This window comes from Amphimedon queenslandica, unplaced genomic scaffold (assembly GCF_000090795.2).
Source record: "Amphimedon queenslandica unplaced genomic scaffold, v1.1 AMPQUscaffold_13401, whole genome shotgun sequence".
NCBI classification, from domain to species: Eukaryota; Metazoa; Porifera; class Demospongiae; order Haplosclerida; family Niphatidae; genus Amphimedon; species Amphimedon queenslandica.
The window spans coordinates 69973-85813 of NW_003546363.1; the positions used below are offsets into that span (position 1 = coordinate 69973).

General features: G+C 34.6%; 2 protein-coding genes across 2 annotated transcripts in view; both read left to right on the forward strand.

Moving 5' to 3' along the window:
• The first annotated feature begins 372 nt into the window (after window positions 1-372).
• LOC105312816 (G2/mitotic-specific cyclin-B-like) lies at window positions 373-2017 on the forward strand. Its single transcript, XM_011405744.2, has 3 exons — window positions 373-635; window positions 1307-1447; window positions 1595-2017. The coding sequence occupies exons 1-3, from the start codon at window positions 447-449 to the stop codon at window positions 1805-1807; spliced, it is 543 nt and encodes a 180-aa protein (XP_011404046.1). The 5' UTR covers window positions 373-446; the 3' UTR covers window positions 1808-2017.
• Window positions 2018-2270: 253 nt separating this feature from the next.
• The window catches only part of LOC100640037 (E3 ubiquitin-protein ligase NEDD4-like), a 14512-nt gene continuing 941 nt past the window's right edge, over window positions 2271-15841 (forward strand). Inside the window, exons 1-22 of the mRNA XM_019996709.1 lie at window positions 2271-2443; window positions 2503-2567; window positions 2662-2734; window positions 2885-2926; window positions 4618-4671; window positions 4726-4782; window positions 4843-4907; window positions 11710-11882; window positions 12108-12181; window positions 12350-12433; window positions 12494-12652; window positions 12708-12779; window positions 12834-12878; window positions 12969-13097; window positions 13443-13757; window positions 13820-13874; window positions 13943-14001; window positions 14053-14124; window positions 14218-14378; window positions 14435-14503; window positions 14581-14702; window positions 14841-15007. Coding sequence (XP_019852268.1) covers window positions 2417-2443; window positions 2503-2567; window positions 2662-2734; window positions 2885-2926; window positions 4618-4671; window positions 4726-4782; window positions 4843-4907; window positions 11710-11882; window positions 12108-12181; window positions 12350-12433; window positions 12494-12652; window positions 12708-12779; window positions 12834-12878; window positions 12969-13097; window positions 13443-13757; window positions 13820-13874; window positions 13943-14001; window positions 14053-14124; window positions 14218-14378; window positions 14435-14503; window positions 14581-14702; window positions 14841-15007 — 2139 coding nt within the window. The 5' untranslated portion in view covers window positions 2271-2416. The remainder of the gene's footprint in view (window positions 2444-2502; window positions 2568-2661; window positions 2735-2884; window positions 2927-4617; window positions 4672-4725; window positions 4783-4842; window positions 4908-11709; window positions 11883-12107; window positions 12182-12349; window positions 12434-12493; window positions 12653-12707; window positions 12780-12833; window positions 12879-12968; window positions 13098-13442; window positions 13758-13819; window positions 13875-13942; window positions 14002-14052; window positions 14125-14217; window positions 14379-14434; window positions 14504-14580; window positions 14703-14840; window positions 15008-15841) is intronic.

Here is a 15841-nt window from a genome sequence, read left to right on the forward strand (position 1 = left end):
TATGCTATATAGAAAGTTTGAGGTGATTCCAACTAAAACTTTTTGAGTTACGGCCATTTTAAAAAATAGGCCAGTTTCTGAAAAATTCCCTGTTATAGCCCATGCTTTTTCCAAAAAATGGCCAAAAAATAACCCCCGATTTTTATTACATTTTCTGATGCATATTGATGTCCTTATGCTGTGTAGAAAGTTTGAGCATTTTCTGACAAATAATTTTAAAGTTATGAGCATTTTAAAATGGGCAAATATTCAGAAAAAAGAAAATTTCATGGGCTATAGCCCATAGATTTTTTTAAATTAGGCCCAAAATCACTACATAGTTTCGGCCGAATTTCTTTATTTTTTCTGGATCACTGCACCTAATTAAACTGCTATTTTTATTTAATATTACTTTTTAGGTGACTGAAATTCCTAAGAACAAGTTGCAGCTGGTTGGTGTTACTGCCATGCTCATTGCCAGTAAATATGAAGAGATGTATGCTCCAGAAGTCGCTGACTTTGTTTACATAACTGACTCGACGTACTCCAATACTGAAATTAAAGCCATGGAGAGAAACATCCTAAAAACACTTGATTATAGTTTTGGTAATCCACTCTGCCTTCACTTCTTGAGACGTAACTCAAGAGCTGGCGATGTAAGTTACATGCACTAGCCTTTTATAATCTCTTTTCATCATTAAAACTTTGTCATGCCACTTACTAATTGCAAACAAGACATTTTAAAATTATAATATTTTATACTTTTAATTTCGAGTTATTGTGAAGGCGGATTTACAATATGACATTAGGCCAGCGTACCGTCAATTTTTAATCAAAAGCGTGGGCGACTTGACCTTTTGACGCATGCTTTCCGCTGGAATAGAACCAGATTCTATTCCAGCGTCAACGTAACGTCAGGACTAGCGTAATATTGTAAATCCGCCTTAAGTCAGCTCAATTACATGTACATGTAGCATTAAAAAATGAGGTTTATTTCAGAGTCAGTTTTCAGGCCAAAAATGTAGAAAAATTTTCTTTTTTTTTTTTCATTATTAGCTGTCCTCTTTCTTTCTATCATTTACTAATTGCAAACAAGACATTATATAGTACCTACATGATGTATTAAGAGTTTTTAAATTATAATATTTTATATTTGTAATTTCTAAGTCACTCTAAAATAACTTTAAAAAATAGGTTAGAATCAACTCAATTACATGTGCATGTAACGTTTAAAAATAAGGTTTATTTCAGGGTCAACTTTTAGTGCCAAAAATGTAAAAAAAATTCTTTGTAATTCATAATAGCCGTCCTCTTTCTTTCTCTCTAGGCTACTCCTCAGATGCACACGATGGCCAAGTTTTTAATGGAGCTCTGCCTCCCTGACTACTCAATGCTGGAATACCTTCCTTCTCTAGTTGCAGCTGCTGCCCTTTATATCTCTAATAAATTATACTCTGATGGAGAATGGGTTAGTATTTATAGTATTATTAAATATTTATTTTTAAAACTTCATTTTTACATTATTATTATTATTATCATTATTGTTGTTGTTGTTGTTGTTATTATTATTATTGTTTTGAAATATTTGCATTACCAACCTGCTTTTTTCCCATAGACTCCTGCTCTAAGACATTACAGTCAATATACAGAACCTGATGTCCTCCCTTGTGTCGGCAAAATGGCGTCACTGGTACTAAGTATGCACACGGCGAAGCAACAAGCAGTGAAGAACAAATACTGCAGCAGTAAATTTATGCGTATTGCGAAGGAGCCCTGTCTTCAGGGGAAAATAATGAAAGAACTAGCTTCAGTCTCTCTCTCTCAATAAGTTAACAACACTGGTTCTCCTATTTAACTCATTCACTCACTGCTCTTTTCTTTGAGTCTTACAGTGTGCTGTCTCTCTCTCTCTCTCTATTATCATTAATTTATTATTATTAATTAATATGTTCATTTCTTCCTTGCATATGGTGTCATTATTTTGGTGGAAAATTATATTTTGAGTGAACACCTAAGTGCAGTGTTGTTCCCATCCATATTTTTTACACGGGATGTGTTTTATACTAAGGGGTTTCTGCTACTGGCTTATTATAAATAACAGTTTTAGATCCACATGCTCATAGATAATAGAGAAAAAAAGTAAAGGAAGTTTCCTTTACTCTATTATCTAAGACATGCTTAACCTCGTGCTTAACACCAGATTGCGGTCATCTTTAGCTATGAATAATTGATTAGATGTTTTAATTGATGACCACACAGGCGTGGTTAAGCTATTATGGGCGTGGTTATGGGTTAATAATAACTGGGCGATTTTTTGCTGTGTTAGTAGTGTTCCCTCCTCATTTCTCTTTGTTGTATCGTTGGCTGATTAGAGGAGAAGCCAGTATAAGCTGGTGACAGTTTGTTCAAGGAAGATAAAGACACCAAGAGGAACAATATGGCAGCCCGAGGTGGCTCCGAGCCGGTAGGACCTGATGAACTCTGCGTTTGATTCAAACTATTTTAAAATCCTTCTTTTGATAGTTGATGCTTCACGTTTTTATAATGTCATCACAGAATCTAATGAAGAAAGATCTGTTTGGGATGTGGTGAGTTTTTTTTAGAGAGAGAGAGTTGAGTAGGACTATGGTGGGACAAAAAGGAATGCTATTATTATTGGTATGACTGTTTGTTCTGTTACAGTGACCCATATGTTAAAGTGACACTTAGAAGAGGAAAAAAGACAAAATCTAAACAGACAAAGACACGCCACAAGGTACACTAGGATACATTAATTTAATTGTATTTACCTGAACTTATTCCTACTCCCTCTCTCTCCTCTCATTTGCTCTTTCCTTCCTTCTCCTATCTTATCTGTTCCTTCTCTTCCCCCCCTCTCCCTCTCTCTCTCTCTCTTCTCCTTTAGACAAGAAATCCAGAATGGAGCGAGAAGCTAGAGTTTCCTGATGTAAGTTTATAAAAATAATATGTTATTACAGACCAGATGATTTATTTATTTTAAAGACAAAAGAATTGTGTTTGCATGCACACACACACACACACACCCATACATGCACTAACTGAAATTAAAATTAAGAGATAATAGATCAACATGTAGTCATGTACACAACAGTAGTATGGAGTAGTGCATTGGTGAGTTTGTGTTTTTAAGAGAGAGAAAGTGAGAGGATTAGTAAGATGTTTACTAATGTTAATTCCCAGTTATTGCTTCAGGCCAAATGAGCATAAAATTGATACCAAAACTACTATTATTATCATTAGAGCCAGTACCTAAATTATAATTACATGTTACGCCTCATTATTTTATCAATTTGTGTAGTAATGTCACACTAATATGCATGCACTTTGTACTTGTCTGTGAGAAAATTACTTAAATCATTTTGTACAAAAATTTGGGCCACATTCTAAATCATCTGTTTTTTTGCTATTACTATAGTACAAAGTCTATATAAATTATAAAAATATGCTGAGACTGTATCTATTTTATTACTCATTTATAAGCAAGCAAAAGTATTATACATGTTCATGTACATAGTTTATTCAGCTGAACAAAGATAACAAATATAAAATGTACAAGCACATTGTTACTATGGACTGAACCCTAAGCAATGATTATAGCTTTAGTTTATAGGTGTCTTCTGTGCTTGTCAGTCAAGCATATTTGGGAAGAGAGTGTGTGCAATTATTAGTATTACTTATTTTTGTGTACTGCAGACTCTGCATGTATGAAATTGCTGAATTGTTACTTGATTAGGTAGTAAACTCTTTCCTTTTCTATTATCAAGGAATGTGACATTATACTCTTGAGACATACTCTATTACACACCCAATCAACACACACACACACAAATTGGTGTCACACAGGCTCTCACCCACAAAGTAATGTCATGCAAGCTTTTCTGTGGTTTATCTTGAGTACGAAAAATTGAGTTTTATACTTTAAAGCATTTACTATTATTAAGAATTAATGCTGCATAATGTAAGAAAAGAGCATTTGAGAACAGTCTTTATGCTCTCTATTTGACACGCACAATTAAACATGCATGTACATGTACATGTTCAATAACATATCAACATGCACACACACTTATTCTTGTATGTTTATTGTTGTGTATTTATTACTGTATATACACATGTACATGTACATGTGTGATGCTACATATATAATGGTATTATTATAATGTTATTATACATGCAAATAATGTACATGTACATGTATGTTAGATATTCACGATGTGCTAATTAGTTTGATGGGTGAGTGTTAGTGTCCATTCATACTAGCTACTTATTGTCTGCCATATATGGACGTCATCACATGACCGATACTAAACATAATATCACACTGTTCCTGTCTTGTGATGTGATATCACTGGACTGTAGATGAGAGAGTCAGAGAGAGGGGAGAGAAAGAAAGTGACCTATACATGTAGTTACATCCTTTTGATTGATTACCTCACTACTTAATGTTATTGTTGGTCTGTCTCTACTCATACTGTTGTCTTGGCAATACAACCTCTTGTCATCACAACAAGTTTAGAATTTATCTTTCTTTTCCTTCCTTTTGCACCTTCACCCTTCCTCTCCCTCTCTCTCTTTCTTTCTCTTCTCTCTATCCTTTTCTCTCTCTCCTTTTTATAGATTAATCTAGAACATGATATTGTCCTTTTTGAAGTTTTTGATGCTAATAGATTGGTCAGTATAATCTCTTCTCGCTCAAAGTTTAAATTTTAAATTATTGATTTTCAGACACGTGACAATTTCCTTGGTAGAGTAATCATCAAACTGTCCCAGTATCCCATTGAGGTGGGTTCGGTTCAGTGGGTGTGGCTTGCATTTTATTTATTAATTACTTTAATTTTGTAGAGACAAAAAGTTGATATAACTCAACCAATAGTTCGACCACACAGTTTCGACCTCAGGGGAAGGAGGTAAGCACATGTACATGTAACTGTAACTGTAACTGTAATTATGTACATGAAGTATATTAGGCTGGGTTTACACAGCAGCACAAAATGGATCGTTTAAAAACAAAAAACAATACACTTTGAACACCGTTTTTGTTTCCATAGAGTTCTATCACTATTCTAGCGCCTTTTCATTTGTTTCCGTGTAAATAGAAACATAGAACAGGTGTTTCCGTGTAAACAGAAGGATAAAACAGGCACGAAACTATACTAACTATACTACGGGTTCCATCATTTTAGTTGCTGTGTAAACGTAGCCTTAAATTTGTTTTCAGTTGCAATGCAACGTTGATCATAAAAATTGGCACGTAGCTATTTAGTTAACAATTGGTAATAATTTACATTATCTTTTTCAAAGAAAAAAAAGCAAAAAAAACTATTATTAATATTCAGCAATAATCTAACTAAGAAACAAAATTAATGTAAAATGTAGCCTATTTATCCACTCAATCTTAATTAATAGCAGCATTTAATTAATAGTAGCATTTAATTAATGGTAGCATTTAATTAACAGTATCGTTATTGGTACTACCAAAAGTAGCAGCTGTAGCAATAGTAACTGGCTCTTGATCCTCTCCGGTCACATCATCCATTCTAACAGGAACATGACGTTCATCATATTCTTGTGGATTCTCCATACGATCAGCAATCCAACCATCATCATTACCGACCAATGGCTGATACTCTTCTTCACCTTCTTGATCTCTGATGGCCACTGGAATATTTCTGTTATGATAACGATAACATGATTTCATCATTTTGTATACCTGGTAGATTATATAAAATGGTATAATAATACCAAAAAATAGACCATTGACAGATGGAATTATAAATTGAGCAGTTGTTTCTATTGTGAACCAACCATCATGTAGGTCGATGTTTAAGATATCATTTGCAGCAATTATTGTTGAAATTCCAATGCCCATAGCTGCAGATAGCATTACAAATTCAGCAAAGTTGTGAATATTTTTTTGAAAGGGACGAAAGATGAGAACCGCCACTGCTAGTATAAAAGAAAAGCAAGTATGAAAAGTTGGTACTAGAAACATGAATAGTTCATCATCACCAATAACAAATTGACTCAAAGTGATCAGTCTTATCAGTAGGTACAATCCAGCAAAGAATCGATAATCAAAAGTATTCTCAGTTCCATTCTTATAAGGACCAGTAAACACATCACTCAGTGATATCAGTAGCTGTTTCCTCAAATGTAAACGATCCAATAACTTCTGAAACCATTGGAATCGATAAAAGATTAAATAAAGTGTTGGTAGCACTATCATAATCAGTAGAATTAAGATAGCAAATGATCCAGCAACAGCATGTACCCCCTGGAAGTAACCTTGTTTCTTATCGTAAAAGAATGTAAGATTACCATAGTTTTCATAAGGGCTTTGTGGATTATAAGTCAATATTCTAAAGGAAGTGGCAGCCAATTGAGTGAAGCAGAGTATATATATTGATGCTATAGAGTGAGTAAAAGATGGTTCAATGCCAGTCATATTCCAGAAACGAGCCATGCAACGATGAAATGGTCTAGTAATAAATACTACACACTTGAAACCTTTATCATACAATGTTATCCAAACATAGAGTAAGAGGAGGAGGAGCAATGGATAGAATCCTATCACATACCAAAAGGAGAATACTCCCAATGGTGTTGTATTAGTTGAAATACATAATGGATAATTATAAAGAAATGGAGTGAAATCTAAATTAAATATATTGCATGGTATTTCAGTTAGTGGCAATAATTGTATATAGTGTTCATTAAAATATGGGTAATCCTCATCATCATCATATTTATCATAATAATAATAAAAGTAATAAATATAATAAAGTATTGCTATTGATTGTGAATAGAATACCACTCCATTAATAGATCCATTGGTTAGTTGTATATTAAATATTATTATTAATAATACCATGACAGTGATAGGCACTATCTCTACTGCAATGATTATCAGCAAATCATACTCACCACATTCAACACACGTGTAGAGGTTATTCACTGGTACTCCCTTTGATGTACAGTTAGTGTAAAAATATTTTTTTGTGCTGTCGTAGCAATATTTTGAATTGTCACAACATTTGCTATATTCATTTTGATATCCACAACAAATATCCAAATCATCACAGAAAGAATAACCGAAACAAGGAATGTAGTATGCATTGTTGCAGAATGTTGGCTTCAAGGGAGGAGGAGGAGTAGGCTGATAAGGTTTGACACAAGTTCTGTTTTCATTATTAAAATGGTAGTCAGAAGCACATGTAGCCGTCACTGTTATATTTAGAGTACTATTGGTATTTGAGTCAAATGGTTTAATAAAAAGTGACAGTTCAATGAAACCAGCATAAATATAATCATCGAAACATTTTTGCACTTCATATTCCATAATATAATCTGTATCTGTACAGCCAAATCCATCTTTTAATGACTGTGATTTAGCTGTATAGCAATCATGAACAATGGAAGAATTAATACGAGTAATGCAAACTTGAAGTTCCTCAGGAAATAATGTAACATGAGTACAAATATCATATACAGAAGCATAAAATTTAACAGTCTCACACTGACACAAATCAGAATCAATATACTCACATAGCAAATTTTCTGAATTTTTTGGAATTCTTGGATCATTGCTGCATGATCCATAAGCAGACAAGAACAGGTTTGAGGCACTGTCTGGTAATGGTCTGTTAGGATCAGTACATGTAGTAACAGGAGGATTGAGACAGTCTTGTACTTCAACACATTGAAATACAATATTATAACTGGACCAGTCACTGAATGAAGGATGGTAATCATTTTGACATTTAATACTAACCACTTCACATGTGCTATTATCTATGATACCAATAATACTCACATTGTTCCTCTGTACCTGTTCCTCTAAGTTATAAGTGTATAGTGAATAGAGACCAGGATACAGATATATATCAATACCCTTTGAACAGTTGTCTTGTAGAGTTTTAATTCCATCCAGAGCATAATCAAGGGAAGCACAAGGTGTTTTAGCTCCTCCAGTCCAACAAGAGGTATTGTCAATACCACCATGCACATGCTGCCATGAGCTATCAACATAGATCCTACACTCCAAACCAGCAGCAGGCAATACTAGAACAAGAGGAAGGAGAAGGGCCACTCCATGAAACAACATTGTCATTGTTATAATAGTTTATTAACTAGTCTATGCATGGCTTCATTACCATACGTGTAGTAATTTGTGGTCTTATTTACTATGTGTGCATGAAGTTTATGAAATCTTTTTCAGTTGCAACGTTGATCATAAAAATTGGCATGTAACTGTTTAATCAATCATTGACAATGTTTCTCATCTTTTTTAAAGAAAAAATCAAAAAACTATTATTAATATTCAGCAATAATCTAACTAAGAAACAAAACAAAATGTACAGTGTAGCCTATTTATCCACTCAGTCTTAATCAATAGCAGCATTTAATTAATAGTGGCATTTAATTAATAGTAGCATTTAATTAATAGTAGCATTTAATTAATAGTAGCATTTAATTAACAGTAGCATTATTGGTACTGCCATAAGTAGCAGCTGTAGCAATAGTAACTGGCTCTTGATCCTCTCCAGTCATATCATCCATTTTACCAGGAACATGTTGTTCATCATATTCTTGTGGATTCTCCATACGATCAGCAACCCAATCATCATGATTACCAACCAATGGCTGATACTCTTCTTCATCTTCTTGATCTCTGATGGCCACTGGAATGTTTCTTTTATAATAACGATAACACGATTTTATCATTTTGTATACCTGGTAGATTATATAAATTGGTATAATAATACCAAAAAATAGACTATTGATAATTGGTATTACACTTGCAGCAGTTGCTGTTACTATGCTATCACCACTATCTTCAGGGTCACCATTCACTTCAAAGAGATAAGCTGTAGCCATAATGGTTAAAAATCCAATACCCATAGCTATAAACATAGCAAAAAATTCAGTAAAGTTATGAATATTTCTTCGAAAGGGACGAAAGATGAGAACCATCACTGCTATTAATAAGGAACAGCAAAATTGAAAAGTTGGCACTGAAACCATGAAGATATGATTAGTGCCAAAAATAAATTGACACAAAACAAGTATTCTTGCCAGTAGGTACAATCCAGCAAAGAATCGATAATCAAAAGTATTCTCAGCTCCATTCTTATAAGGACCAGTAAACACATCACCCAGTGATATCAGTAGCTGTTTCCTCAAATGTAAACAATCCAATAACTTGTGAAACCATTGGAATCGATAAAGGAGTATATAAAGTGTTGGTAGCACTATCATAATCAGTAGTACTAAGATAGCAAATGATCCAGCAACAGCATGTACCCCCTGGAAGTAACCTTGCTTCATATTGTGAAAGAACTTAGCATTGCCATAGTCTGATAGGTTATAACTCAGTAGTTTGAAGGAAGTGGCAGCCAATTGAGTGAAGCAGAGTATATATATTGATGCTATAGAGTGAGTAAAAGATGGTTCAATCCCAGTCATACTCCAGAAACGAGCCATGCAACGATGAAATGGTCTAGTAATAAATACTACACACTTGAAACCTTTATCATACAATGTCATCCAAACATAGAGTAAGAGGAGGAGGAGCAATGGATAGAATCCTATCACATACCAAAAGGAGAGCACTCCCAATGGTGTTGTATTAGTTGAAATACATAATGGATGATTAACAAATGGAGTGAAATCTAAATTAAATATATTGCATGGTATTTGAGTTAGTAGTACTGCATCTGGACTTGAAAAATCATCTTCATCATCATCATAATAATAGTAATGAATATAAATAGGATAGATTATTGCTATTGATTGTGAATAGAATACCACTCCATTAATAGATCCATTGGTTAGTTGTATATTAAATATTATTATTAATAATACCATGACAGTGATAGGCACTATCTCTACTGCAATGAATATCAGTAAATCATACTCACCACATTCAACACACGTGTAGAGGTTATTCACTGGTACTCCCTTTGATGCACAGTTAGCATAATAATGCTGGTCATACGGATGTGTTGCATTGTCGGAACAGCATTTTACATTGTCGCAGTCAGCATAATAAGGAATATTATATGCATTGTTGCAGACTTTGGGCTTGAAGGTTGGAAGTGTAGGAGGAGGAGGCTGTGGAGTTTTGACACAAGTTCTGTTTTCATTTTCAAAATTGTAGCCAGAAGCACATGCAGCTGACACTGTTATGTTTAGAGTACTGTTGGTATTTGAATCAAATGGTTTAATAAAAAGGGACAGTTCAAAGTCAGCATTAATATAGTCATCGAAACATTTTGGCACTTCATATTCCATTGTATAATATGTATTTGTACAGCTAAGTGACTGTGATTCTGCTGTATAGCAGTCATGAACAATTAAAGAATTGATACGAGTAATGCAAACTTGAAGCTCCTCAGGAAATAATGTAGCATGAGCACAACCATCATATACATAAGCATTAAATTTAACAGTCTCACACTGACACCAACTGTATTCATTATCCTCGCATAGCAAATTTTCGCTATTTGTTGGAATTCTTGGATCATCATTACATAATCCATAAGTATACAAGTACAGGTTTGAGGTACGGTCTGGTAATGGTTTGTTAGGATCAGTACATTTAGTGAAAGGAGGATTGAGACAGTACTGTACTTCAACACATTGAAATACAATATTATAACTGGACCAGTTAAATGAAGGGGGGTAATTAATATCACATTCGATTGTAGCCACTTCACATGTGCTATTATCTATGATACCAATAATACTCACATTGTTCCTCTGTACCTGTTCCTCTAAGTTATAAGTGTATAGCTGATAGTAACCAGGATACAGATATATATCAATACCCTTTGAACAATTGTCTTGTAGAGTTTTAATTCCATCCAGAGTGTGATCAAGGGAAGCACAAGGTGTTTTAGCTCCTCCAGTCCAACAAGAGGTATTGTCAGTACCACCATGCACATGCTGCACTGAGCTATCAACATAGATCCTACACTCCAAACCAGGAGCAGGCAATACTAGAACAAGAGGAAGGAGAGAGAGAAGGGCCACTCCATGAAACAACATTGTCATTGTTACAATTGGAAGAAAACACCTCTGTCCGTCACCAAAAAAGACACACCAAAATTTGTTTTGATCCAATTTGATTCATTTTCTTTGTCTTTTTTTTCTGCCATTCACTACATCAATCCAGAATGAATTCAATTGGAACTATAGCACAATAATACATTTTTTACTTTTTATTAACTGCTTCATTAAGCATTGAATACCGTATAGCCGGTAATTTTTGCGGGTTGCAAATTTTACAGATTTCTTTGGGATTTGTGAAAATAAAATCCACGAATATCAATTTAATACGGTATACCCAGTTACCCACATGGCACACGTGGTAGAATTCGCGAAATATAGGACCCATGAAAATTACTGGCTATACGGTAGTCTAGGTTTTTTCTCTGCTAATAACTGATATTAAGAGTACGTAATACCTAAAGTACATATTCCTCTTGCTGAATGTATAGAACTGATAGAAGTGTTTTTGTGCTATTTGTTTTCAGTTGCAATGCAATACAATGTTGATCATACAAATTCCCATATTATTAATTTGTCATTGGACATTATGTATTAAGTTACATGTACATGTGTATATGTTGTACTAAAGCTACATGTACATTATTTTCAAGCAATCAAACTCAGCTACATATTATATATTTTTTATTCCTCCATTAGTGCTAAATCACGTGTCAGTGGCTCTATAAAGCTCAAGCTTCTCTTCCATAATAACCCACTGCCATCAAGTGGAGGCAGTTCCAGTAGTATCAGTAGCAGTGCTGGCCCTCCTCTACCACCTAGAGGGAGAATAAGGTCCTCCTCAGGGAACCTACCCCGTCAACAGAATATTGGTAAGGAGAGAAAGAGAGAGAGAGAGAAAGAAGAATGTATACATGTATGCTTGTACATATTGTATTGGCTTCATATTTCTTGGTCTGAAATTTTGTAATTTTGTTGATTAATATGATCATAAAATTGTGGGCTATTACATTTACATTGCTTTGTTAGAAGTGAATAGTTCTTCAATAATTCAATATTTTTGTTTGCTCCACCTTATATTGATGATTCCCCTATAGGTCAGTTGGTACAAGGTGCTGCTGGTCCAGTTACTGCCTCTGTGTCACCTAACAGCTTAGCACTTAGTAGACAAGTAATTAAATAACTTATTATTAATTATATTAGTATGATACTATTACTTTTAATTTAATAAATGAATAAATAAAAGATGCTATTATACTTTTAATTTTTTATTGTGCTTGCTATTAATATTAATTTTTTATATTATTTTAAAATTATACTATTTTTAATTTTTTTCTAGTCTACAGTCCAAGGAGATGGTTGGACAATGGAAGAGAGAGAAGAAGATGAGCCTCCACTTCCTCCTGGCTGGGAAGCACGTCAGGTACGTACATGTACATATATAACCCTCGGCTCATGTGACTTTATGCCCCGCCCACAATAGGACGCAAACGGAAGGACATTCTACGTAGACCACGCCAACAGACACACCCAGTGGGTGAGGCCTGTTGCTGGTCATGTTCCTGATATTTCGGCTCAAAGGAGAATAGAGAGGGACAGGAGGTTTCAACAGACCATGCGTAGGAGGATACCCACTTCTGACGTAAGACCACACCCATTTTAATTGTTATTAATTAATTAATTTATTTATTTTTTAGAATGGTTCTTCTACTCCGTTGGGTTCAATGAGGTCTATAACTCCATCACCAACTCCTTCTCCAAGATCAATAGTGAGTTTGTTTGTTATTGTTGTTGTTATTGTTATTGTTGTTGTTTTGTTTTAGGCTCCTTCTCAAGGCTCACCTGGCCGTCCAGTCAGTGCTGCTGATGTAAGTATTGGAAAAAAGAGAGAGAGCTGTCATTTTATCAGATTTATTTATTTGATTATTTCAATGATCCTTATCTCTCTTTTTCCTCAGAGTCTTTCTCAAAGGCTGTCCACTGCTAGTTTATCAGGAACTGATGATCTTCCTCCTGGCTGGGAGATGAGGACAGCAGAAAATGGCAGACAATTTTATGTTGATCACAACACTCGCACCACACACTGGGTAAATACTAGCATATACATCATGAACAATAATAATTGTGTAGAGGGATTTTAAGTACCAGTTATTGAGTAGCTTTAAAAATTCATAATAAATTCAAACTTGATCAGAATCAGCTCAAACTTACTACACAGCATAAAAGTAAATGTATCAAAAAATTATAAAAAATAGAGAATTCTTTCCTAGTCATTTTTGGAAAAAATTGGGCCAAAGTCCCTGTACAATAATACAGGGACTTTGGCCCAATTTTTGAGTAACTTGAAAAGTTGTAAAAATACTAAAATCAGCTCAAACTTTCTGCACAACATAGTAACATCACTTTTATTTATTTACTTTATTTTTAATTAGACTCGTCCAAGACAGAGGGCACTCTCCACAACCCCTGCAGTATCACCTGGCCCAAGACCCTCAGCAGATGAGACCCCGCCCCCTCTACCTCCTCCTCGTCAGTCAATACGCCCACAAAGCTCCATACAGTCGACCCCTCCCCCACGTGCTTCAATAACACCCGCTACACAAGCTTTGAACACACCCATGCAAGTTCCAGTCACGCCCACTAGTAACGGAGGGAACGGGAGGGGAGGGGGCGGTACCCCCGGGGGAGGCACCCCTGGTACCCCCGGGGGGTCAAGACCGAGGACTGAAGACCTTGGAGACCTTCCGGTTAGTGAAATAAGAGGACTATTTTGTTTGATAATTTTATTTTTCTTTTTTCTTCCTCATAGCCTGGCTGGGAATTGAGAATCCTACCTGATGGACGCAATTTCTTCATTGATCATAGTCAGTTCATGATTATTATTATTATTATTATTATTATTTTTTTTTTTTTTATTTATTTATTATTTCAGATACTCATTCGACTCAATGGGAAGACCCAAGACTAGTTAAGACAAGCGCTAAACAATCAGTAAGCATATAATAATATCAATCAATGAGCCACTGCATGACTTTCTCTTAGAAATTGACTTATGACAGAAACTACAAAATGAAATATGATAGTTTCCAGAAGGCACTAGCTCAAAAGAGACCCGTGAGTGTACATCTCATCTCTTCCCTTTTTTATAAATTAGTTACTTTTTCTTTTATTTCTCTCCCTCCCTCCTTCCCTCTCCTAATTCTGTAGGAGGGTCTTCCGAGACAGATAGAGATCCCAGTGAGGAGGGACCATCTATTTGAGGACTCTCATCGCAAGATAATGACGATAAAGAACAAAGACCACCTCAAAGCTCGTCTTTATATAAAGTTCCCCAATGAGACCGGACTGGATTACGGTGGACTGGCCCGGTAATTTTAAACTGATTCCTTGAATTAGAATTTTTATGGTACGTCTTCTAATTTAGTGAGTGGTTTTTCTTGCTGTCACATGAAATGTTCAATCCTTATTACGGACTGTTTGAATACTCAGCAAGGTAATTATTTAGACAATAATTCTTGATTATTTATCTCCTCTCTCTCTCTCTCCCTCTCCCTCTCTCTCTCTTTCTAGTGATAATTACACACTACAAGTTAACCCAGATTCTGGTATGATTAATGAGAATCACTTGGATTATTTCAGGTTTATCGGAAGAATATTTGGACTGGCCATCTACCACAAAAAACTCATAGACGGTAAGGAGTGAGAAAAAACATATTTGATGCTAACATAATTTTAATAAAATTTTTACATAAATAAAAATTATGTACATACATGTACACATTGGCTGGAGGTACTTTTGACTTAATTTGAACTATTTTTGCATTTTTTAGCATTCTTCGTTCGCCCGTTTTATAAAGTGATACTTGGTAGGCCAGTGGTCCTTGCTGATATGGAGGCAGTTGATACTGAGTTTTACAATTCAGTAAAGTATATATTGGATAATGATCCTGAGCCTTTGTGTCTCACGTTTACAGCTAGTAGAGAGTTCCTGGGGCAGGTTTGTATATTTAATTTTTTATAATAAATTTTAAATGTAAAATACATGTACGTGCATGTTCTTAAATGTACAATTAATATAATAATCACTTTTAATGAATTTATAAAGTTGCTCCAAAATTTGACGAAACGCCCTGTACTGTAGTACAGGGTATTTTATCAAAAATGGCTAGGGGAGAATTTTCCATTTTAATAATTTTTTCCGGTGCATATACATGTACTTATGTTGTGTAGAAAGTTTGAGCTGATTCCGATCAAGTTTGGATTTTTTTATGAATTTTTAAAGTTACTCAAAAATTGGGCCAAAGTCCCTGTACTATAGTACAGGGTCTTTGGCCAAATTTCGCCAAAAATGACTAGGAGAGAATTCTTCATTTTTGTAATATTTTTTGATACATATGCATGTTCTTATATTGTGTAGCAAGTTTGAGCTGATTCCGATCAAAATTGGATTTTTTATGAATTTTTAAAGTTACTCAAAAATTGGGCCAAAGTCCCTGTACTATAGTACAGGGTCTTTGGCCAAATTTCGCCAAAAATGACTAGGAGAGAATTCTTCATTTTTGTAATGTTTTTTGATACATATACATGTTCTTATATTGTGTAGCAAGTTTGAGCTGATTCCGATCAAAATTAGATTTTTTATGAATTTTTAAAGTTACTCAAAAATTGGGCCAAAGTCCCTGTACTATAGTACAGGGTCTTTGGCCAATTTTTGCCAAAAATGACTAGGAGAGAATTCTTCATTTTTGTAATATTTTCTGATACATATACATGTTCTTATGTTGTGTAGAAAGTTTGAGCTCATTCTGATCAAATTTGAATTTTTTTATGA